Here is a 25344-nt window from a genome sequence, read left to right as displayed (position 1 = left end):
CCAGTGGGACAAGGGTGGGAAACCCATTATCTCCCCCTGGACGCTAGATGGCAGCCTCCCTGGGATGCAGTGGTGCCTCGGACCCCCCCCCCCCCAGGGCTTCATGGGGGTTGGAGTTCTGTGCAGCCCTGTTGGGTTCTGCAGGCACCGGGAAGACGTGCCCTCCAGCTCAAGGAAAATAAAATGTATTTGTTTTACACGTGCCTCCGTGTCAATCTGTAACAGGGCGGGCGCCATATAGCGCCTTTTCTTACACATTTGAAACCTGGCCAGTCACAATAACATGGACCACCTTGCCGCTACACTCACTTCCAAGAAATGCCCGCCTGTGGGCATAGTGGTATGGCACTTAGCAGTACCACATGACTCCCCTACACGCGTGGGCCTTCAGACCCTTCACTTTTGTCACATCTGTTGTGCTAAAATCATTTATATTTCATCCCCCCCTCCCCAAATCATCGAAATTTCATTGGAGCAACTCCAAATAGTACTCAGTAGTTTGTATGCCCCCCCCCCACCCCTGCACACGTCCTTGTATGCATGCCTGACAACATCCTAATGAATGTCCTGGGGATCTCCTCCAAGATCTGGACCAGAGCATCACTGAGCTCGTGTACAGTCTGAGGTGTCAGATGGACCGAAACATAACGTCCCACCCAGAGGTGTTCCATTGGATTGAGGTCAGGCGAGTGAGCGTGGGGGCCAGTCAATGGTATCAATTCCTGCATTCTCTGGCCACATGAGGCCGGGCATTGTCGTGCACCAGGAGGAACCCAGGAGCCACTGCACCAGCACAGGGTCTGACAATGGGGTCCAAGGATTTCATCCCGATACCTAATGGCAGTCAAGGTGCCGTTGTCTAGCCTGTAGAGGTTTGTGCGTCCCTCCATGGATATGCCTCCCCAGGTATACCTTCACTGACCCACCACCAAACTGGTCACGCTGAACGATGTTACAGGCAGCATAACGTTCTCCACGACTTCTACAGACCCTTTCACGTCTGTCACATTTGCTCAGGGTGACCCTGCTCTCATCTGTGAAAAGCACAGGGCGCCAGTGATGGATCTGCCAATTCTGGTATTCTGTGGCAAATGCCAATCGAGCTCCACGGTGCCCACTAGATGACATCGGGCCCTCAGGCCACCCTCATGAAGTCTGTTTCTGATAGTTTGGTCAGAGACATTCACACCAGTGGCCTGCCTGCTGGAGGTCATTTTGTAGGCTCTGCCAGTGCTCATCCTGTTCCTCTTTGCCCAAAGGAGCAGATACCAGTGGGTCCTGCTGATGGGTTAAGGACTTTCTATGAGGGTCCCTGTCCAGCTCTCCTAGAGTAACTGTCTCCTGGAATCTCCTCCATGTCCTTGAGACTGTGCTGGGAGATACAGCAAACCTTCTAGCAATGACACGTATTGATGGAGAAGTTGGACTACCTGTGCCAGCTCTGTAGGGTCCAGGTATGGCCTCATGCTACCAGTAGTGACACTGACCGTAGCCAAATGCAAAACGAGTGACAAAACAGATGAGGACGGAAAAATGTCAGTGGCCTCCACCTGTTAAAGCATTCATTCCTGTTTTGGGGGGCGTCTCATTGTTGCCCCTCATGTGCACCAAAGCAGCTGAAACTGATGAACAAGCCCCTCTGCTACTTAACTGAGTAGATCAACAGCCCACAAGTGTCACTGACTTGGTGCTATACTCGGGATTAAAAAGTGGTCCTTTAATTTTTTTGAGCAGTTTTATTATAACCCATTTTGCAGCCAGGGAGAATGTACGGGTGGCTGCCCCAACCTTTCTTTGGCTTCTTGGTCCTATTATTTGTGACAGTACACAGCTGTCTAGAGAAGTTCCCACAGGTGACAATGACCAAGCCACAAGGTTGAAAGAACTGCCTGCAGGATTGGGGTCAAGGCGCACATCTGGGAAAAGCTGCAACACTGAAGGTTCCCAAGAGCCCAAGTCTGGACCAACCACAACTCTCAACTCTTCCTTAAGTTGGCCACCCAGCTGAACTGAGCAGTCGGGAGAGAAGGACTTTCTTGGGTAATTATAGGTGGACCCAAGAAGCCGATGGTCACTCTGGTGGCGGTTCAGTGAACCTGTGTGGAGTTGGGAGAAACTTCCAGAAGGTCAACCATCACTTCAACACTCTAACCAATCTGAGTGGCCGGATGGGGACCTCTCCTCAGTAAAAGGACACCTGGGAGTTCTGCTTGGACTCTCAACACTGTGAGAAACAAGATTCTCAGGACTGAAGACAGAGACTGAACTGGATGGCCCCAGTTCTAAGCATTATGTCCACTCATCAGCTGTGCAATGCCATTCCAACGGTGAAGTGTGGCAGTGGCAGCATCAGATTCGAGGGACAGGTGACTGGAGCAAAGTCCAGAGATGTCCTTAATGAAGACCTGCTCACAGTGCTCCAGGACCTCAGACTGAACCAATGGCTCACAAAGCAAAGACGACACTAGTGTGGGCTTAGGGACACCTCTGGGAACGTCCACGTGTGGCCCAGTCAGAGCCCAGACTTGAGCCCAACTGGACATCTCTGGAGAGACCAGGAAAACTGAGGTCCACCAATGGTCACCACCTAACCTGACGGAGCTTGGGAGGCTCGGCAGAGAAGAACGGCAGAAAATCCACAGATCCAGACGTGTGAAGCTTGTGGCGTCAAAGCCGAGAAGAAGACCCAGGATGGAATCAACAAAGTCCTGAGTAAAGGTTCTGAATACTTTGCATCAATGGGATATTTCATGATTTGATTTTTACTCTAAAATCTTGTTTCCATTTTTTCATTCTGGGGTGTTGAGTGCTGCTTGATGCAGAAAAAAGGAATTGAAATGATTTTATTGAAACATAACAAAAAGTGAAAGAGTAAAGAGGTCTGAATACTAGCTGAATGCACTTCAAAGGGTTTAAAGACCCCATGCTTTACATCTGCTACCCCGACTTTGCTTACACGAGCCTTTCTAGTGCTGCAGGGCAGATATGAGGACACCTGGTGGAGGGTGACCAAAGTGCAGTGTGCTTCATTAGGGTCACGCTCTGATTTCAGCAATTGATTTGCATTGCTGTGGGGACTTTCACTGGATGAAGCTGCCACCAACGTCCTCTACGGCTCAAAATCTGCATAAGACAGACAGCCAATACGGCAGCATGGTATCTCCTAAACACATCCCACCCCGAGACCTATGAGATTCAAGACATCGCATATGCCAGCGTGGTACCCCAGAGCACATCCCACCCCAAGACCTAGGAGTTCCATGACATCCCATACGCCAGCATGGTACCCCAGAACACATCCTACCCAAGACATCCCATAGGCCAGCATGGTACCCCTAAACAAATCCCACCCCAAGACCTAGAAGATCCAAGACATCCCATATGCCAGCATGGTACCCCTAAACACATCCCTCCCCAAGGCCTATGAGTTCCATGACATCCCATATGCCAGCATGGTACCCCTAAACACATCCCACCCCAAGATCTATGAATTCCAAGACAACCCATACGCCAGCACGGTACCCCTGAACACATCCCACCCCAAGACCTATGAGATCCAAGACATCCCATATGCCAGCGTGGTACCCCAGAACACATCCCACCCCAAGATCTATGAGTTCCAAGACATCCCATACGCCAGCATGGTACCCCTAAACACATCCCTCCCCAAGGCCTATGAGTTCCATGACATCCCATACGCCAGCATGGTACCCCTGAACACATCCCACCCCAAGACCTATGAGATCCATCACTCATATCTTTTGGGTTATTACGACGTGTCCACAGGGGGATTGTTCATCTTGCTCTCTGTCTGATGGTTAGGGTGGGGTTAAAGCAGGGGAGGGGTGTCTCTCAGGGTCCTGCCATTCCTGTCCATCCTCTCTGATAAGCTCTCTCACTCAAAACTTTCAAGATCAACTCACCATTTTCTCAAAGTTGACCAAGCCGTCATGGAAGGTCTTGCTGCTTTCATGCAGGAACGTCAGGTCTGTTGGCAGAAGAGAACACACAATGTGAGGAGTGGTAAGCGCGGCAGGCGCCTCTGGATGTTTCAGGAATGCCGAGAATGTGTGGCCTGAAGAAGGCCGGCTCTGAAGGTGTGAAGAGGAGGGCGTGAGACGTCACCGCTGCTGGGTAACGACTCACCTGCACGGCTGCACGTAATTCCTACTAATTCTCCTACAATGGACTAATGGGGGGGTTGACCAGTGGCGTCTGCAAGCCAAAACCCACCCGTATTGCCGTTACTAGTTAGGGTTGGCCGTGCTAAGCTGAGGGGCTTTGAGTCACGCATGCCTGGGGGGAGTGGGGGAGGGGCTCTAACATGGCTGGTCACGCCACAGCCCTCAGATACACAAAACAAAGCCAGGCACCCCCAGATTAGCATGGGTTGGGGGGGCTGTAATGATGGGGGGGTGGTTGGATGCTTCACCAGTCAGCTCTAATTAAGGTTGCTTTCTTTTAGTGCTGAGCTGACTAATGGGGTCTGGCAGGGGTGGATTTTGGGGTTGGTGGGTGTGCTGCAGTCTTTCATTAAGGTTCATTGTGTCGAGATGACTGATGGTCAGCCATGCCATGGGGTGGGCTGGCTGGAAGTGAAATCCAAAACAATAGAGGGGCTTTGGCCATGACACTGCCCTCCACTTCTAGTACAGAAAATAAAGGACAACCTAAGCCCTCTGCCCCCCCCACCCCCCAACCAGGCCTCTTCCCGCCATCCAGGAACTGGAGAAGACCCTTACCTTTGAGCAGCAGAGGGGTGAAGGGAATGGCAGGGGGTCGCAGGCTGGATAGCAAATCCCGGTAGGCCTTGTGGTTCCGAGAGGGGTCCTGTCAGTCACCATAAAGATGGTGGGAGAGGAGGAGGAGGAGGAGGAGGAGGAAGCAACATTCAAAATAAAAAAAAAAAAATGTCAAAAGTAAATAGAAAAGAACAAAAAATAAATAAATAAATACACTGCCAGCCAGCAAATGTGTCAGAGAGGTGAACGCCCTGGCGGCACGGCACAAAGAAAAGCAAATAACACACGGCCCGAGTCGGCTGGAGGGGGCCGCGCCGTTGAGCAAGCATGCCCGGTGGCACTGTGTGTGTTTGCCCAGTCCAACGCCCTTCCCCTGCCGTGGAGATCTCCCCAGAATGTGCCACATCACCCCTTACTTTGCCCCGGACACAGGCTTCCTTACCACAATGCTCTCAAACTGCTGGAACTGCTTCTTGAACTTCCCGGGCAGCCCCTGGAGGATATCAAGGCACAGGTGAGTCTACAGAGTAGCAGGCCCACCACACCCTGCCCCCACCAAACCCTTAGCCCCCTTACCTCCCAGGTGAGCCTCAAGCGACTGATGGCTGGGTTGCCCAGTCCGAGCACCACGGAGAAGAACGTCAGCAAATCTTGGTGCTGTTTACACCTGCCAGAGAGAATCACACACACGTGCAGCAACATGTGAGTTTTGATGATCAGACCCCCGCCCCCCCCGAAAAAAAAACCAACTCGACAAATACGCCCTGTCAACTCACAGGGCAGCGATCTTGACAAACTTCCTGAGCAGCTGAATTCTCTTGGGCAGCGACTGGCACTGAAGGATCTCGGTGCAGACCCAGTGCTGAACCTCACTGCAGCGCTGCAACACCAGCTCCAGGTTGAGAGGCCGCCAGCGGGCTTCCTCACCTCGGAAAACGTAGCGGATGAACTCCACCTGCAAATGATAGTGGGAGGGGATTGAGCCAGTGGTCAGATATACTGGTGTGCCACCAGGAACCCAAAGATCTTACATTCACTCCACGAGACCCTCTTATTGTTCAGTTCACTTAGTAATCAACCCACCTCCATCCATCCATCCATCCATCCATCCAAGGCCACATCACATCGCGCACGTTTTCCAGCAATTTTCAAACGTGGCCTTCATTTACATAATCTTAGTGGGTTTGAGGGCAGTCCTGGTACACCCCCTTGAATAAGCCAACCACAGTCGTGCAGTCTGACATCTCCAGGGTTTCAAGACCAACTGATTTGATTTTGAGTGGTGACCCCCTGTGATACCAGTTGCCTAATGTGACTGACCAATTAGTGTGCAGCTCCAACCGGTTTGATCTTGTCTTAAGTCGCAGGTTTGAGCTCGGTGTGTGTGAGAGCAGGCGACCAATGAATGCTCATCCCGAAGCACAAAGCACATAATGCAGCGATGCAGAATAAAGAAGAGCTGTGGACCTCACAAACAGAGGAGAAGCTCATCTGTCTAATGTGTCGTGTTTAATGGCCTATGGCAGAATGGAAGAAAGAGGGGCAGCGACTGTGGCTGAGCCCACTGTAGTGGTTAACCCTTCGTGTAGCCCCAGCTAACGACCCCGTCACGTCACACTATACAATTTTTCCAGCAGTTTTCATTTGCAGACTTCTTTTACATAATTTTAGAAATTCAGAGACACACCTGTGTCCTCCCCAGTAATGTAATTGGACATTCCCACCGACTCAGTCCAACCGGTCTGCGACTCATTCCGAACTGGTTTGACTCGGTCTTAAGTCACAGGGGTGGGCTCTGACTGCATGATACCTGACAACCCATGAGTGCTCGGGCGAAATGACACCACATAACAACGCAGTTGACAAGTTCTAGTAGTGTATAAAAAAAAAATCCTCCTGATGCTCAATCATGCAGTTCCAGTCTAAATAAAAGCCCCTCCCACTATCCAAAACACAAGACTACAAATCCCTCCCACTACCCCAGACACATGAATACAAGCCCATCCTACAGCTCCAGTTTCATGACCACAACCCCCTCCAACTGCACCAGGAACATTTTGACAAGCCCCTCCCACAATTATCAAGCATTCTTTGACATGCATCTTCATTTGAATGCAGAACACTTACAAGGCAGACCTCTTCAAACAACCCTCCCATTAGGTCAGGTATTTAGGGAGCCCCTCCCACTGTCCCAGGCTCATGGCTACAAGCCCCACCTACTGCACCAAACATACTGAAAAGCCCTCTCACCACCACAACACACTCTACTTTAGGCTCCTCCCACAATATCAGAAATTACAAGCACCTCCTAGTGGATCCAGCACAGCCCCTTCCCAAGAAACACCCCTTTAAACCACTCCCACTACATATGCACCTCCTACTGCTCCACACCCATGACTACTGCACCAGGCACATTTTGACAAGCCCCTTCATCAAGACCAGGATTTGTTAAAAAGCATCTCCTAGTGCATCCAGCAGAGCCCCTCAAAACACACAAGAGAAACCTCTTTAAAACCCTCCAACTACAAGTACTCAGTGAGACTGTCCCCCCCACCACCAGGAATTCTTTTATAAGCACATTTTAGTGCATCTAAGAAAGCCCCTCCCAACACGCCTCTTTAAATCCCTCCTACTACATCAAGTACTGAGTGAGCCCCGCCCACAATATCAGGAATTCTATTATTAAGCACATTTTAGTGCATCTAAGAAAGCCCCTCCCAACACACCTCTTTAAATCCCTCCTACTACATCTGGAGAAGAACTCTCCTCCCCCAAACACATGCCTACAAGCCCCTCTGACTGCACCAGACACATTTTGACAAGCTCCCCTCGTACCCTGGGCCACAACACACACAACTTTAAGCTCCTCCCACAAAACCAGGCAATCTTTTACAAGCACCTGCTACTGCTTCCATTAGAGTTCCTCCAAACACACAATACACACTACTTTAAACCCTAAAACTTAAGACTACAAACAAGCCCCTCCAAGTACACACGGCACACTTTGACAAGCCCCTCCCACAATATCAGGCATTTCTAGTGAATTCTAGTGCCTCCCAATACACACATGTCAAACCTCTTTAAACCCCTCCCATTACATCAGCTATCCACTGTTCCAGACTTATTAATACAAGCCCCTCCTACTATACCAAATCCTCCCACCACAAGAACTACTTTAAGCTCCTCCCACAAGACCAGAAACTCTTTGACAAGCACCTCCTAGTTCATCTAGCAGAGCCCCTCCCAGCACATAAGACCCCCCCCCCTCTATACCAGGTACTTAATGAGCCACATGATTACAAGTCACCCCACCCCCCCACTGCACCAGATGCAAACAGCAGGCACACTGCTACACCCAGTGGCACACTACTTTAAGCCCCTCCCACTGCAGTACATAGGCACCTAGAAGCCCACTTCAGTGCCCCCCGTTTCTGAGCAGTCACCACTGACCTCATGTACACAGCTGAAGAGCTCCCAGTCAAAGGCCACCAGCTGAACGGCCACCTCCTCGGCACTCATGTCGTGCAACTTACTGTCCCCCGGAGTCCAGTACCCTTCTTCCGGCAGGGGAAGCTTTGGAATAAAAAAACAAATGTAAGAAAGCCCAGTCCCACCAGCTAACTGGCACCTCCAGTTCAGAGGGACAGTTCCCAGTAACTCACCAGTGAGTCCAGTTCAGCAGGCTCGCAGGCAAACAGGTGGGTGTTGACTCCCAGGGTGGTGAACACCGAGTCGTCACTCGGCCGGAACATGATTTTCTCTGGAAAGCAAAGAAATCAATTCAGAGCTGAAATGCGCGTCTCTCATGCCACAAAGGCCAGCAAATCTAAGAGAGCCTCGTGAAAGCAATCAGCAGCGTGCGTCGCCATCCAGGCTGACAGAAGTGCAGCGTTTCACCATGGCAACGGGCTCTTCGACAGCGTTTTGGAGAAAACATTTTCCACCCACGCAAACCAACATGGCACAAACAAGGAGACGAGGAGGCATGGAGCAGGCAGGAGACTGCAGCCCAGGTGCTCCCAGAAGTGCTCAAACCACCACAAAGGAGGACCCCCCCTTACCTCCGGACGATGTGACTGCGACCAACACCAGAGCGCCATGCTGGCTGTCCTGCTCCTCCGAAAACTGCAGCTTCTCCGCCACCTGGGCCAGGATCTCCTCGACGGTGGAGGACAGTCGGCTGCGGATCGTCACGTAGGAGTGGTCCGGAGTATAAACACGGCAAAAGACTGCAGGGAACACAAGGGGGAGCCGTCAGAGCAGCGCCACCATGTGTCAGAAAGTGAATACAAAGACAAATGGGGGCTGATTTGTGGAGGAGGAGACCTTCCTTTGCAGCCTTTCTAATGAAGATGGGCAGGCGTTGATGACTTAAGCTGGCACACCTATAAGGGGGGTGTTGGACTTCCTTCACTCAGAGAACAAGCTCGGGTCCATGAGGTCACCAAGGTTCTGCTCGATGAAGATATTCCTATCAAGGTGGGGAGTAACCTGGAGGGGTTGAGTCGAATCCACCCGAAAAAAATGGCAATTCCTGCTCTTTCTGAGCAGTGGAACGTTGGGTCTTCTAGAAGATGATGAAGCACCAGCTCTCATTAAAAGCGGGGCTATGTCTTCCTAATCAATGCTGACATACTCTTAAGCCAACTCACCCTGAAGTGACCAAACACAGGTCATACTGAGCATGGAGTAACCCTTACAATACAAGAAACTAGGCAATGGGTGGGTGGCTTCTCCTCAAGTTGATTGACCAGGTGAGATGAGCTTGAGCTTCCTAAAATATTAGATTGGGAGCATGCACTGACGAACCACCTGGACTGGAACCCGAGTGAAGCGGGTGACGGCATCCCAAATTGACCAAGGGTCATTAGGGTCCTAAAGAAGGGGTCTTCTGTACTTTCCTAACTCTGTGCGCACCCAGCTGATGCACACCTCACCAAGCTGGGCCAGGCCTTCCTAAATTGCTCACATACATGAGGGTCACCACACACTGGCCAGACCTTTCAAAGCAAAGCTATTCTGTACCTTTCTCAACTCCGCCTAAAGAAGGCTGAAAGACTCTTCACCTACACATGGACCTGGTCATTCAAAAATGGGTCAGATACAGAAGGTCACCCCTACTGCCCTGGACCTTCTCAAACAAGGTGACGAGGGGTCTTAAAGCTGGCCAGATACAGTATGTTAGCCCACCTGTCTAAACAAAGCTGAAGAACTCCTCAACCAGTTGGGCTAAGCCTTTCTAAAACGGGTCAGATAGAGAAGGTCACCTCTACTCCCCTGGACTTTCTCAAACAATATGATGAGGGGTCCTAAAACTGGATAGATGTGTTAGCCCAGGAGAGTAAACAAAACTGAAGAACTCCTCAACCAGTTGGGTTAGGCCTTCCTAAAATGGGTCAGATAGAGAAGGTCATCCCAAAATTCCAGGACCTTCTCATACGAGATAATGAGGGGTCCTAAAGCTGGCCAGATGTGTTAGCCCAACTGTCTAAACAAAGCTGGAAAACTCCTCACCCAGTTGGGCAAAGCCCTCCTGAAATGGGTCAGGTAGAGATAGGTCACCACAAAATGCCTGGACCTTCTCATACAAGGTGATGAGGGGTCCTAAAGCTGGCCAGATACAGTATGTAAGCCCACCTGACTAAGCAAAGCTGAAGAGCTCCTTGACCAGTTGGGCTAAGCCTTCCTAAAATGGGTCAGATACAGAAGGTCACCCCTACTCCCCAGGACCTTCTCAAACAAGGTGATGAGGGATCCAAAGGCTGGCCAGATGTGCTAGCCCAGCTGTCCAAACAAAGCTGAAGAACTCTTCATCCAGTTGGAGTAGGCCGTCAGTCATCCCCAAACGCCTGGACCTTCTCATACAAGGTGATGAGGGGTTCTAAAGCTGGCCAAATATATTAGCCCAGCAGTCTAAACAAAGCTGAAAAACTCCTCTCCTCAGAGTTGGGGTAGGCCTTCTCAAAATGGGTCACTATGGAGAAGGTCACCAGAAAATGCTTGGACCTCCTCATACAAGGTAATGGGGGTTCCTGCAGAAGACCAGTCTGGCTCTTAGACTAAGCAAAAGTATTCCACTCTCTTATGGGCCAGGTGTTCCTAAAATCGAACAAACACAGTATGTCATCCTACAAGGCATTAACTTTTGGAAAGGATCACCTAGGTCCTCCAAATGTGGAGGTAGAGGCCTCCTAGAAGACCAGATCCCCCCAGGTCATCAAAGCCATCCTAAAAGCAGGCTAAATCTTTTAATACCAACTGGGACAGGACATCCCAACGATGGCTCTCTAGGTTTCCAGGAGTTACTCACTCTCGTCGGATCCTCGGAAGGCCTCGCGAGGCTGTAGGCAGGCATCGATGCGGCGAAAGTGCCGGAACAGTGGACGCACCTGCCTCTTCTTGCTGTCACTGTCCTCCACCACCCTGTGAAAAGTGCAATGACAGGGGTGAGACCGAAAGGTGAAGCACACTTTGGTTGGCACTTGAATGACACCCAGTATTGGGTAAGTGGGTATGGGAGAGATGGGCGAATAAAAAAGCTGTTCAATTTATAAAGCCAAGATCCTCAGAAGGATGAGGAAAGGTTGACCACTGCCCATTGGCTGGCTCCGTTGCCCCCTAAACATGCTAATTCAATTATAACACTGGAGTGGACGTGGCATGTGGCAGACACTTAGTGCATCTCACTAATAAGAGTGCAGCGCCACTAAGCCACCCACAGCGCTATCCCAGAACACCCCATTCCTCTACCCAAATACTCACTGTTCCTCCATGATCTCGGACCACCGCTGCAGCTTCAGGACCTCCTCCACCAGCTCAGGGTAGCGGCTCAGTTCCTGCGCTGCCAGCACATACAGCTCCTAGAAAACAAAGCAAAGAAGCCTTCATAGGGCACCTTCCGTGGTACATCTCACCCTAATACAAGCCAAGCTGGCAGACGTTAGGTGGTGATAGTCACATGGGACAGCGAGGGGGTGGAGTCTGACTCTCTGCCTTGTAGCACATGTCACTGAGATGTCACATAAATTAAAATCTGTGACACCGATAGGAAAGACTGGCCCATCTTCATTCCTGTGGTCTACTCCTCGTAGTCTTGGATTCTTAAAATGAATTTTTCCTGTGCCACACCCACACTTTTAAAAATGCATATTATTAATGGTGCCACTTCTGAAGGGTACTTGTGTGGAGTTGGCCATGTTCTCCAGGTACTCTAAAGATGTGGACACTTGTCTAGCACGCACTGACCCCTTATGATGGAGTGTGGGTGGAGTGAGTGCCTAAGTGTGCCCTGTCCAGAGTGAGAGCTTACTTTGGAGACGCTGCAGTAGATAAGCAGCTTTGCAGAATAGATGGATGTCTGGATGGGAAGTTCTCTACAAGCAGGGGTGAGACTGAAAGGTGACACACACTTTGGTTGGCATTTCAATGATACCCTGAACTGGACATGTGGGTATGGGAGAATAAAAGCGGTTCAATTTATAAAGCTAAGATCCTCAGAAGGATGAGGTGGGGTTGACCATTGCCCATTGGCTGGCTCCCTTGTGGTGGGACTGGCATTTGATTTGCATGGACCAATGAGAAGGCCTTGTATTAAGACTCCTTGCTTCAGTGGGATGGGCTTTTGATTGTGCCTGGACAGTGGGAGAGGCTTATAGTATTGGGCCTGCTACAGTGGGTGGAGTCTGCAATACAGTACCCGAGGTAAAAGTGGGAGGGGCCTGTGTTAGTAGCTATTACAGTGGAAAGGGCTTTTGATATGCCTGTGCCAGAAAAATGGGCTTGTATTATAGAGTGGGAGGGGCTTATATTAGAGTACCATTTAAAATGGGAGGGGCTTTTGTTAAACTGCCTTCTATAGTGGGATAAGCTTGCATTAGAATGCATTCTGTAATGGGAAGGGCTTATATCTGAGCATCTGCTGTGGTGGGAGGAGCTTGTGTAAGAGTGCCTGCTAACGTCTTTGATTAAACTATAAGCAATGACAGGGACTATTTGGATGGACTTCTATGGGAGTGCTTGCTGCAATGGCAGACGCTTTTGATTGTGCCTGTGAAAGTGGGAAGGTCTCATGTTACAGTACCTGCTAATGTGGGAGGGGTTTCTGATTTTATTAATACAGTAGGAGGGTCTTGTATTAGTGTGCTTGCTGCAATGGAAGGGACTTATGATTCTATTAAGACTGTGAGAGAAGAGCTTGTGTCAGTGAGCCTTCTGCAGTGGGAGGTGCTTTGCATTAGATTAAGACAGAGGGAGGGGCTTGGATTAGTATGCCTGCAGCAATGAGAGGTGTTTTGGAATACATTAAGACAGTGGGAGGGGCTTGTATTAGTGAACCTGCCTGCTGCAGTAGGAGGGGCCTTCCATTGCTCTAGATTACTTTAGGGATCCAATACAGAGTGAGCAGCTTTGTATTAAATTAGGGCAGAGGGAGGAGCTTGTATCTGCATGCATGATGCAATGGGTGGGGCTTTTAATTAGATTAAGAAAGTGGGAGGGGCTTGTATTGGTGAGCCTGCCTGTTGCAGTGGGAGGGGCCTTTCATTGTTCTCTGATATTTTTAGGGGTCCGTTATGCTCTGACCCTAAAAGGTTGTAATGCGAAAAGACAATAAAGTCTATCAAAATCAAAAATACAGTGTGAGCAGCTTTGTATTAAAGTAGGTCAGAGGGAGGAGCTTCTATTTTTAAGCTTGATGTAATGGGTGGGGCTTTCAATCAGATTAAGACAGTGGGAGTGGCTTGTATTAGTGAGCCTGCCTGCTGCAGTGGAAGGGGCTTTTCATTACTCTGAGCTGTGTTTAGGGGCCCAGTGAGTGAGGGGCTTTGTATTAAATTAAGACAGTGGGAGGAGCCTGAATTTGCATGCTTGCTGCAAATGGGAGGGGCCTTTCATTGCTCTAGGCAAGTACAGTGTGAAGGGCTTTGAAGTAAATTAGGGAAGTGGAAGGAGCCTGCCACAATGGGAGGGGCTTTTGATTCTATTAAGACAGTGGGAGGAGCTTTCATTAATATGCGTTTTGCAAGAGGAGGGCCTTTTCATTGCTCTAGATTATAGGTATGGGCCCAATAAACAGAAAGGGCTGTGTATTAAATTAATGCAATGGAAGGAGCCTGTACTATTATGCCTGCTGCAATAGACTGCAGCTGCGGACCACCAATATTATACATCAGTGATAACAACAGGCTACACTAACGTTAAGATTAGGGTTGGGGTGGGGGGAGTTATCGGACTCAAGTCAAGTAAACCACGTGACAAAAATCTGCAATCCAATTGGCTGTCCAGTGGAGCTACTGAAGCTGTGGAAGTCTGCAGCTGGACCCCTAATGCCTGCTGCAAAAATAGGGGCTTCTGAGTCACACAGGGCGGCAGGATTGGCTTCGATTACTGTGCCTGCTGTAGTGGGAGGGACTTGCATTAGAAAGGGGAGGAGCTTATACTGGAGTGCCCACTGTAGTGAAACAGGTGTTTGATCCACCTGGGCCAGTGGCGGGGCTCACACAGAAGGCAAGACTAAGAGAGACTTGCAGCTCCACTGCGACTATGAGAGGGTCTGCACACAGTGCGGCTGGAGAGCGAGGGTCTCGTATTTGGTTCCACAGTGCAGTACATAAACATCATAGACAAACATACTGTACATGCACATGCAAATCCATCCGCTTTTTCCAGTAAGTACGATAAGTTTGCATAAAATAAGAACAGACGTGACCTTAGACCCCCCCCCTCCATCCATCTGCCCCCCCCACCCCCCAGTACGCCAGTGCACACAAGACAGTGGCATACACACGTTTGGCGTACACGCACACAAATCCATATTGAATAAAAATACAGCTGCACTTTACAGGTCTTGCGGGGGTCTGCTTGGACCGATGCCATTTTTAAGGCTGGACCTCCCCCCCCCCCCGCCCTCCCCTTCTGCTGTGACTTACTAGAAATGAAGCATTCGGGTAATCTGTGCCCACTTACCTTAGGAAATGCCCGGGAACGCTCGCCCTCCTCCTGCAGCAGCTCGCGGTACATGTCCAGATAGCGGAAGGTGACGCTCAGCACTGCCCTCTTCCTGTCGCTGCTGTCCCACGCGCCCCAGCCGTTGGCTTCCTTTTTGTCCACGCGGAATGTGGAGAAGTCGGTGTTCAAGGAAAAAATTTAAAATGACTGGCAACAACAACAACATGGGGTCGCTTCTATTCACTGGGGGGGGGGGGCTCACATTCAATTCTATATAGCGCCTTTCACTGTGTTATTGGATCACTCACACCACCTGCTACCAAAAGCCTTAAATGGCAAACTTTAAATCAACTGGGGGATTCCAGCTGGCATGCAGAGGGAGATTTCACAGCTATGGTGAAGTCTCGCCTGATTTGGGGGTGGGGGGTTTGTGAAAAGGGGGTGCGTTTTACTGTAACTGAAGGTGTCACCCACCGCTCACACTGAGCCCGTTCTCACCCGCTCTACTGTGATGTTGGCACTCACATTCTGGGAAGGATATTGTTGGAGAAGGACCTGCTGGAACTTGTCGGCGGGAAGGAAGATGGGGTGAGTGAGCATTACGTCATCCAGGAGGATTTCTGCAAGACAAGAAAACAAACACGACACTAGTCAAGGACAGGTGGGCACCGTGCGGGTGAAACCGAGCTCTGACGGCGCTGCTCTCACCGCTGGGCGCCACCCAAAGGAAAAGGGGAATCATTTCCAAAAAAAAAAAATAATAAAACTGATGATCTTCTCTCCCTCAGGTGTCTTTCAAGAAAAACCAGTGCCACATCCAAGAGTGGACATTGTGGGCCCATGAGAAGCGTGGCTGGCACGGCCAACAACACAAAGGCTGAAACAGTCGGTGGCCATGTTCCCGATGCTAGAACTGGGCACGGTGGGCTCATAAAAAGGGACGTAATAAGGGGCTAATCACCCAGCCACAAAGTGGCACTTTGATTTGTGAGCGTCTCTGGAAGCCATAAGGTGGGCATTTTAAACCAGCGGATTGTGCCAACCACTAGAAGCACAAGGCGTCTGTGTAGCCTGTCTGCGTCTCTCTAGAAATAAGGGCACACGTGACAACTTGTTTCCCATGGCACTTAGTGCCCACCCTGGTTGAGCCCCACCCACAGTTATCTTCATAATGTTGGCCGGGGGGGGGCACCAAGTTCTGTTTATCATCATCCAGCCTTTCTCCTCACACAGACAATTCTGGCACACTGAGTCAGCATGGCGCTGCCCCCCTAAACCAGGACCCATTTCTTTGGCAATCCTTCAGACGCCGTCACTTCCTCACCTCACCCTCTGCTTCCCGCCATCGAGCCTGCTTTTCAGGTTACCGCGCCGCTCTTATCGTCTCCACATCGTCTGCTGTAGGTGAGCTGAGGGTGGGACTGGCGGAGGAATCTCATGACACCAACAACAGGGGACTCACTACCAGGTGCCACCTGGGGCAAAATGCTGGAGACCACTGGAGCCCCCCGCCCTGCTACTGGCCTGAGGTCATGCAGTGCAGTGTGTGGGAGAGAGACAGAAGCCACTAGCCTGACAATTGAAAGTCCTTGGGTCACACAGCGCCCCCTATCTGCACAGTTCTACCAGTGTAGGACTGAAGATGATTCTTTCACCTCAGAGGCCAAGCCTGAAGGCCACTGGGCAGGAGCAGCCGGGCACCCAGCTCTGTGCCCATTCCTGGTACCGCCGACTCTGCAGCCGCTCTCTTTTGTCTTTGCTCTCAGGACCGTTGCTAAGCAAACCTGAAAGGACTATCGTCACCGATCCTCGCGTCATCCCCAGTGTGCGTGGGCAGCGTGGGCACATGGCAAGTGGGGGTCCAGGCACTTGGTTACATAAAGCACTTTGACACAGCTAAGAGGCCCTCACTCCTACAAAAAACTCTAAAACCTGAGCAAAAACATAAAATGTAAATACATGCCAGCCTTTGCTGCCACCGTGGCACTCACCTGGAAGGTTCACCAGTAGTGGCTGACCAGGCTCAACCCACCTCACCTTAGGGAAGTTGGCAAAAAACACCCAAATCAATTCGTGGGCGACCTTTGGAGTCTGGGAAGCTCATCTGGGTGCCCCAGTTTCTTGAGAGGGTAATAATAATAATACATTTTATTGATAGAGCGCCTTTCCCATGCCAGTCAAGGGTACTGAGCTGTATATTCCAGCTGGACACGCGTGGGCACAATCCATTGTGTCAGAGCCTGCCTGTCAGCGAGTACCCATCTTGGAGTACACCCAATTACCTGTTTCACTTTCTGTTTGACTCCATATGCCAGGCTCCCTGCTTCTATTCACGGCTATACTTGCAGATGCCCAGTGGCACAAGCTTGGTTATGGAATGCCCATCAATTGGGGGGAGGGGATTACTATGTGGTTACCCAGCTGTCAGTGCTTACCTGTCTCTATCAGGACCTGCCTAGGTGCCCAACTTTGTACACACATCTGGGTCTTCCCAGCTGAACCCCCTGTGAGAAACACATTGGGCACCTGGCCATGGGTGCCAGTCTTTTAAAGTGCCCACCTGGCACAGGTCGGTGCATAACACAACCTGTGAATTTGCAAAATGACATTCCTTTTTTTTCCCAAAAGCAAAACACATCAGCGGCGCCAGAGCATTATGCAATCAGCAGCCAGCCTGCAGCGTGGGCGTCTCGTGCCCACATTTGCCACACACATTTGCCACAGTGGCTTTCTACAAAAACGAAAATGACTGGTCGGATGGACTCCACAACTCAGCCCATGCCAGCGATCACAGCATTGACACGTCAGTGCCCTTGGGCAACAGTTCAGATGGTGTGCCCCCACCCCCCAATTGGCACTAACACAATGCGCCAGGCTTGTCCGGAACTTCAAGTTAAAAAGTAAACAAATGAAAGTGTAATTAGACGAGCAGGGGCTAGAAAGACACTATATAAAATCAAGCCTGTCAGACGCTCAGAACTAAACCCCCCCCCCCACCCCCCATGGCAGCAGCGGGTATGAGTCCCGTCAACACTGTGCGTGAAGACACAAACTGGAATGCCCTTTGAAGACCAATTTAAAAAAAATAAAAGAAATGCTGCCAACTTCTCTGCAAAGCACAAGTGACGCCCACAGTATGGTGCAAATGTCCCTGTACTCCTCCCTTCTGGCCTCATCAATACAAAATATGCCAGGGAGAGAGAAACTTGGGGGGGGGGGGGGCCTTAGTGGCGGGGGGTCTTTGGAGATGTTAGAGGTCAAAGAGGTCACTCGCAAACCCGCCAAAGCCTAGTACTCTTTTTATGGAAGACGCAATACGATTGGTTAACAAACCACCAATGAAATGCTCACATTTTGCTTTCCAGTCAGCAAATCCGACCCCACAAATGCCAGGAGGTAAAACCCTCTCGGTGCCAACTGAAAGATGTATGGTGCACAATGTTGCTCCTTCTGCTTAAAAGTAGGGCACGAGAATCAAAGTTGCATGCCAGCAGGAATCTGAAAAGAGATGCCCACTGGGCAGGCAAGCCTTGCCAGTAGGTGCCCCCAACCCCCCCGCCGTGGAGCTTCAGTGGAGCCTTTGAAATGGGCACTGAGCTGCCAAGAGAGGTGGCTGACCAGCAGGAAGGAAATACGTTGAGATGCCAGGCTGATAAAGGGGGTGTGGAACCTGGTGGGGAGGGCACAAGTGATGATCTTAAGATGGTGGGCACTGTGAGGTTTCTGTATGAGCTGACCCTCTCAACAGAAAGAAGAGCAATGCCAATTGTGATGGGGCAACAAGTGATAGGTGGATGTGAAGGAGGACCCCCCCATCTGTTATGAGCGACCCAAAGTGGGCACTGTACTCCAGAGGACAAGTGGCATGGCATACCTTAAAGGAATAAACATGATGGGTACCCAACGAGTGGACAACATCGTTCTGTCATTGGCAACACAATGAATCTGAGGAGGAACTGCCATGTACCAAAGTGAAAGTGGTAGATGATGCCGTGCATGCCAGCTGTGTGACAAATGGGAATGGACCAACCTACAGGTGCACTGATGCCCAACGCAGTCTTTGTGGATACTTTGTGACGTGGGTAACCTGTCAGGAGGTGTAATCGGTTCAGTGGGAAGAGGTGCCACTGTCATTGAGGTGCCAAGGGTGACAAAAAAAGGTCAGGCTGGAAGAAACTGATGGTGCCCACGCAAAGGGTTACTGTAAAAACGCCAAACATCGTGCTTTGAGGGATGGAGGAGGTGCCCCATGACGAGGGTTTTGGGGATTTCCACCCACCCGGGATGCCCTGCTTCTTCGGCAAGACCCAATCAGAATCTGCTGGCGCGCTTAGTAATTGTCACAGGGAGGTGGCAGTCAGATTGCAGAGTGACCCCTGGAGCAGCCAGCGGCGTGGCAGCACTGGTGGGCGCGATCTTGGTGACATCAACAATGGGGTCTACTCATGGGCATCAAGCCTGAATGTGGTCCAAATGAAGGGTGACCTCACCTGTGCCCTGCTGACAAGGTTAAATGGGTCACATGAACTCATCAGTGCCACTTGTGACAGGTGGTGCCAGGGCACGTGTGATGCCCAAACTGATAACTGAATGCAGTTGGCAGGACCCTCTAAGTGCTCTGGTACTTGCAAATGGGGACCCCCCCACTGTGGGCATCCCGACGGTAGCGTTGTGTGAAACGCCTTGAGTGGGTAGACGTGATGGGTGCCCCCTTTTGATGAGCTGGTGATCCCGGGTAGGCGCGGTGGTCGTGGTAAGTGACCCCCCCCAAGCGCCGCGGTGAATTCCGACCAGGTGACAGTGAACGAGTCTTTCTTACCTGCGCTGCTGACGCCGCTGCTGCTGCCGCCTCCTCCTCCGCCGCCACCGCTGCTCCCGCCGCCGCCTCCTCCACCACTGCTGCCGCTGCCACCGCCGCCTCCTTGTCTCCGGCTGCCCGCTACACTGTCCAGGAGTGCCAGCATGACGTTCTCGGGGGTGTCGGGGGGCAGCGGTGCCCAGGGGGGCTCCACGCAGCCCTCTGAGCTCTGCTCGTCGCTGGAGAGCGAGGGGCTCCTGGTATCCGCCGCGGCGGGGGGCCAGCAGGGGGGCTCCTCGGCTTCGGGGCTGAAGATCTCCCGGGGGGCGCCAGACTCGGGGGACAGGTCCCGCAGAAAGGGCAGCACGCGAGACACGCTGGATCGTCGCCGGGAACCCGCAGGTCCCTTCTCCCCGAAGCCGCCCGCACGGCTCAGCGCCGACGTCTGCTTCTTCAGGAACTTCTCGAGCGGCTTCATGCCCGCCGGCATCGTCCAAAGTGCAGGGCTTAGGGTGACGGGCTAGGCTGCGGACACTTCACAGGGGAGACGGCGTCTTCTCGGCTCCCATGGGTGCAGGGCGAGATAATCGGAAACTGCAATCCACAAATGACAGAAATGGGGAAAAAAACACGAGACGGGCGATAAAATAAAAATTGAGAAATGGGAAAAGAAGACACCCGTTGAGGTAAAAGCAGAGCTACTAGACGAAGGGACGGCCGCTGGGGTGCACCGCCGCACCCTGAGCCTCCTCGGCGACCCCACGCGTGGGCTCCTCCACCCGAGTCACCATCTTCCAAATAAAAAAAAGGGGAAAAAAAGACAGCGTATTGTCTGACTGCTTCCCTGCTCGGCGCCACCAGGAAGGCGCGATTTTAAAAATAAATAAAAAAGAATGAAAGCGACGGCTAAATGAGCGATGCGGACAGGGAAGCGGGTCCAGTCAAATCGTCTTCCCGCAGGTGCCTCCTGCTCCGTACGACTCGGCTCCGCTCAGCTCGCCTATCGGACCGCACTGCTCTGTTGTGATCAGTCGACAGCAGCAGCAGCCGCCGCAGCTCCTCCTCCTCCTCCTGCTCTGGAGCGATCGTAGCGCCTCCCCCTACACCGCCCGGCAGGAGCAATACCACGGGCTGCCACACGGGGCGCTGCGGCTCTCTTGCGTAGAAGTCGAAGCTGACGATGAACTGCCACCGCAAGCCCACTTCAGATGCACGGCTCCTGATTTCTCATTTAGAAGGACAGATCACTGCGCATCAGTACAAATGAACTCTCGGGCAACCGCTGAATCCGCGTGACGGCAGACTTGGGTCGCGTTAGATGTGAAGCACAGAACGAGGGCACCCCGCACACTGCCAACCTTCGCGGCACGGTTGACTTAGTACAGAATGAAACATCCACCAGAGCACCAGTCTTGTGCCCGTTTAGTATGAAGGGGGAGACGGAGTCAATCGCGACGGCATCGATAGCAAGGCAGGATACACCGTCACCCACTTATACTCCACTGACTCCTACTGGGGCCAAATTAGAATGTAGAGACATGCGAGTGACACGACAGGAACAAGCGGCAAAGGCGAAATAGAAAAGAAGGACCGCAACCCGGGGAGATTAGATAGATAGATAGATAGATAGATAGATAGATAGATAGATAGATAGATAGATAGATAGATAGATAGATAGATAGATAGATACTTTATTAATCCCAATGGGAAATTCACAAAAAAAATTAGAAATCAACTTCAGTGACACTTCGCGTTAGCGCCATCTCATTCACTTTCATTCAGCAGCTTGTGAACGAAAGCTCCATGGCGATTGTTAAGGAGGGTGTTTTTGAGTGTTAGTGTCCAGAAAGGGATACATAAGGTGTCACTCTTTTAAAAAAAGCTGCGACGTACTTAGTGGAAAGTCGCATTTACACTGATAGCTACATAACAAAGGCACTATATGAATCGCTGCGTTTGTGCACGAGTTACTATACAAAAATGGATAGAGTTTACACTGATGAAAGACACTATATTATAGATAGCTAAATGATATGAAAGGCACAATATGCAATATTGAGATTGTTCATTACCTCATTATACACATCAATAAGTAGAGGAAAGGCACTGCATTATAGACGGATGGATGGACAGGAAAGGCGCTACATTGTTTATTATTGTAGGCTCCAAATTACACACATTAACAGGTGGGTGAAAGGCACTGCCTTATAGATAGAGAAATAGTGGCGCACAGAAAGTACTGATAGACAAAAAAATGAACAATCAAATTATATAGATTAAAAGTTATTGAAAGCCACCGCTTTATAGATAAAAATGAAAGGCACTATATAAACTAGTGAAATTGCTCATCTTTTGTATACTTTTCTATATAGATAAATAAGCAGATGAAAGGTACTACATTATAGATAGATATGAAAGACAACATAAAAAATTGAAGTTGTTCATTAGTTTGTATACTTTATTGCATGGATAAAAAGATATGAAAGGAACTGTGCAGAATACTGAGATTGTTCATTATTTTGCATACCTTAGTATATTAATAAGTGGGCGAAAGGCAATGCATTAAAGATAGATACATAGATGTGAAAAGCAAATTAAAATATAAATTGTTTATTATTCTGTATAATTATATAGACAGGTAAAGAGGTTTTTAGATTATTTACATTAATAGGTAGATTAAATGCATTGCATTATAGACAAATGGATGGATATGAAAGGCGCTATAAAATACTGAGATTGTTTATTATTTTGTCTAATTGTTTAGATAAGTAAGTAGATAAAAACAGTACATTACAAATAGATTTAAAAGGCGCTATATAACATACTGAGATTTTTCATTAATTTACATTATATGAGTATGAAAGGCGCTATATAACATACTGAGATTGATCATTAATTTAGATTATATGGATATGAAAGGCGTTATATAACACACTGAGATTGATCATTAATTTAGATTATATGGATATGAAGGGCGCTATATAACATACTGGGATTGCTAATTAATTTAGATTATATGGATATGAAAGGCGTTATATAACAAACTGAGATTGATCATTAATTTAGATTATATGGATATGAAGGGCGCTATATAACACACTGAGATTGCTCATTAATTTAGATTATATGGGTATAAAAGGCGTTATATAACATACTGAGATTGATCATTAATTTAGATTATATGGATATGAAAGGCGCTATATAACATACTGAGATTGATCATTAATTTAGATTATATGGATATGAAAGGCGCTATATAACATACTGAGATTGATAATTAATTTAGGTTATATGGATATGAAGGGCGCTATATAACATACTGAGATTTATCATTAATTTAGGTTATATGGATATGAAAGGCGCTATATAACATACTGAGATTGATCATTAATTTAGATTATATGGATATGAAAGGTGTTATATAACATACTGAGATTGCTCATTAATTTAGATTATATGGATATGAAAGGCGCTATATAACATACTGAGATTGCTCATTAATTTAGATTATATGGATATGAAAGGCGCTATAAAACATTCTGAGATTGATCATTAATTTAGATTATATGGATATGAAAGGCGCTATATAACATACTGAGATTGCTCATTATTTTAGATTATATCCATTAATAAGTGGATGAAAGGCACCACATTATAAACTTTCAGTTATTCAGAAAGGCACGCGCAGCTCACGGGTTTGTATTTCGCTGCCTCCTTCAGTTTGATTCTTCCTTCCAGTTCTTTACATTCCCCGCGGACCTGCTGACCCTGAAGTTCAGTATTCGGCCCCAATCTTTTATTTGTTTCGTGAAGTTGAAGTCCTTGAGCACAGCGCTGACTTGCGCTCCTTAGCCTTTGCCGGTGAGTTGTCCTCTTCCCCTAAAGCTGACATGTCTTCCATTTTCATGCACAGCTCATCCCCGGGTGCACAGGGGGGCGCTTTATTCCTTTCGTTGACTTGGTGTCTATAATTCTGTTCAAACCCAAAGCCACCAGCACTGACAGATCGTGTGTGTGTGTGTTTTAATTCCTTCTCGTAAACTAAATGTAAGGTTTCTCCAATCTGACTGACAGACGTTCGCTCGTTTTCCATGCTTATAGTCGGTTGTGGGATTGAACTGGCAGCCTTGAGGGGTTCAGTTCGCCGCCTTAAGTTACACTGGGCGTTTCTCGCGGCCGCGCTGTTCTGATTGGCTTTGCCGTCACTGCACGTGTCCGCACTCCGCCATTGTTTAGTTCTCTTTTCATGGGTTCCCCAAGCGCAGCTCCTCTTAGCGCTCCTCTTCATTAAACGACACACAGTCCCTGCTCAAACACGAATGAGCGGACCTCATTTCATAGGTTTGTTTCTCTGTTGTATGTTGCAGGTAAATTACAATTATTAGTCAGTTAAAAAAGGGACAAAAACAAAGAAGCTTTGAGTTGTATCGTCACTGCTTTCCCTTTTTATAGTATTATTAATTATAATATTCATAATCGTCCATCTATTTTCTAAATACACATCCTCAATTAAAGGGTCTTGTTAAGCCAGAGCCACCATTTTAAGCATGGGCACCAAACAGGCATCACTGACACCTCCCCTCAGTCACCATCGTTAGCATCGACTGCCCCCAAAGGTGGGATTTGGGAAACATTAGTAAAGTTAAAGAAGCGCCTCTGCTGATGCCATGCAGTGTAACTCAAGGCCGTCAGTCGATGTGTTGTGAGGAGGACTGTTTGTACGTGTCGTCAAAAATCGCGCAGAAGAAGAAGTACCTCCGGTTTCAGACAAAGAAAATGCGTCAATTTTGGTTTTTTTGAGCTATAACACATTCATTATTTGAATCGCAAATAAATCGAGAAAAGTTGTGTAATTTTAAGTTTATGACTGCTATTTGTTACCACAGAATTAAAAAAATACCTTATTTTCCCTCATTTTATTCTTTGATCAAAAATCAAAATCTGAACATTCCTTTCATTTTCGTTTTTTTCATTTTTGCTTCTAAAATGCAATTTCAAATACCAAAAAGTACACGGACCGTTTTTACATGTTCCAATTTGTTTCTGCATTTCCAATTCGTTTTTGCGTTTCCAATTCATTTTTGTGTTTCCAATTCGTTTTTGTGTTTCCAGTTCGTTTTCATGTTTTCAATTCGTTTTTACATGTTCCAATTTGTTTCTGCATTTCCAATTCGTTTTTGCGTTTCCAATTCGTTTTTGTGTTTCCAGTTCGTTTTCATGTTTTCAATTCGTTTTTACGTGTTCCAATTTGTTTTTGCGTTTTCTGATTTGTTTTTGTATGATTTAATTGCTGTTGCACATTGCACTTCAGGGCCACTGTAGTATACGGTGTACCACACGGTCCTACTCTGGGTCTGCTGCTCCTTTTGACCCCCCCTGCCTCCATTAGGTGAGAAAGCACGAGGTGAGCTGCCACCGCCATGCAGATGACGCGTGGCTCTCCTTATCGATAAGCGCCTGATGACCCTGATGCTCTTGACTCTCTGATCCAGCAACTTAGCAGTGTTTCTGATTGGATGAGTACTAACTTTCTCAAACCAAGTAAGGAGAAAACAGAAATCTTAGTGATTGGCAGACATGGTCATTACAAATAAACTTGATCCCTATAGGTTTAAAAATCAAGGCGGCTTAATTTTCATATTTTTTTTCTCTTCATCATGTAAAGCACTTTGAGTGAAAACATGCTATGGAAATAAATGTTGTTGTTGTAAAGAATTTAGGGGTAATCATACTGACTAGATTCTTAGGACTGCGTTTTTTCATTTAAGGAATATGGCAAAGGTTATCCATCTTATAACTTTGCAAGACGCTGGAAAACGAGTTCACGCTTTTGTTTTTTAGTCGATTAGATTACTGTAA

General features: G+C 48.8%; 1 protein-coding gene across 1 annotated transcript in view; it reads right to left on the bottom strand.

Annotated features, from left to right (window-relative positions):
* rapgefl1 (Rap guanine nucleotide exchange factor (GEF)-like 1) overlaps positions 1–20667 on the bottom strand; it is a 34738-nt gene extending 14071 nt beyond the window's left edge. The window contains exons 1-13 of the mRNA XM_051936216.1: positions 19507–20667; positions 15167–15307; positions 14706–14881; positions 11505–11602; positions 11053–11165; positions 8804–8971; positions 8405–8502; positions 8193–8315; positions 5519–5697; positions 5319–5409; positions 5185–5235; positions 4743–4830; positions 3924–3988 (exon numbers count right to left, since the gene is read on the bottom strand). Of these exons, the coding sequence (XP_051792176.1) occupies positions 3924–3988; positions 4743–4830; positions 5185–5235; positions 5319–5409; positions 5519–5697; positions 8193–8315; positions 8405–8502; positions 8804–8971; positions 11053–11165; positions 11505–11602; positions 14706–14881; positions 15167–15307; positions 19507–19975 (1860 nt within the window). The 5' untranslated portion in view covers positions 19976–20667. The remainder of the gene's footprint in view (positions 1–3923; positions 3989–4742; positions 4831–5184; positions 5236–5318; positions 5410–5518; positions 5698–8192; positions 8316–8404; positions 8503–8803; positions 8972–11052; positions 11166–11504; positions 11603–14705; positions 14882–15166; positions 15308–19506) is intronic.
* Between the last annotated feature and the right edge of the window lie 4677 nt (positions 20668–25344).

Source organism: Erpetoichthys calabaricus, chromosome 14 (assembly GCF_900747795.2).
Source record: "Erpetoichthys calabaricus chromosome 14, fErpCal1.3, whole genome shotgun sequence".
Taxonomy (NCBI): domain Eukaryota; kingdom Metazoa; phylum Chordata; class Cladistia; order Polypteriformes; family Polypteridae; genus Erpetoichthys; species Erpetoichthys calabaricus.
Note: the sequence above shows the minus strand (reverse complement) of the source record. Positions and strands in the feature narration are given on the sequence as shown.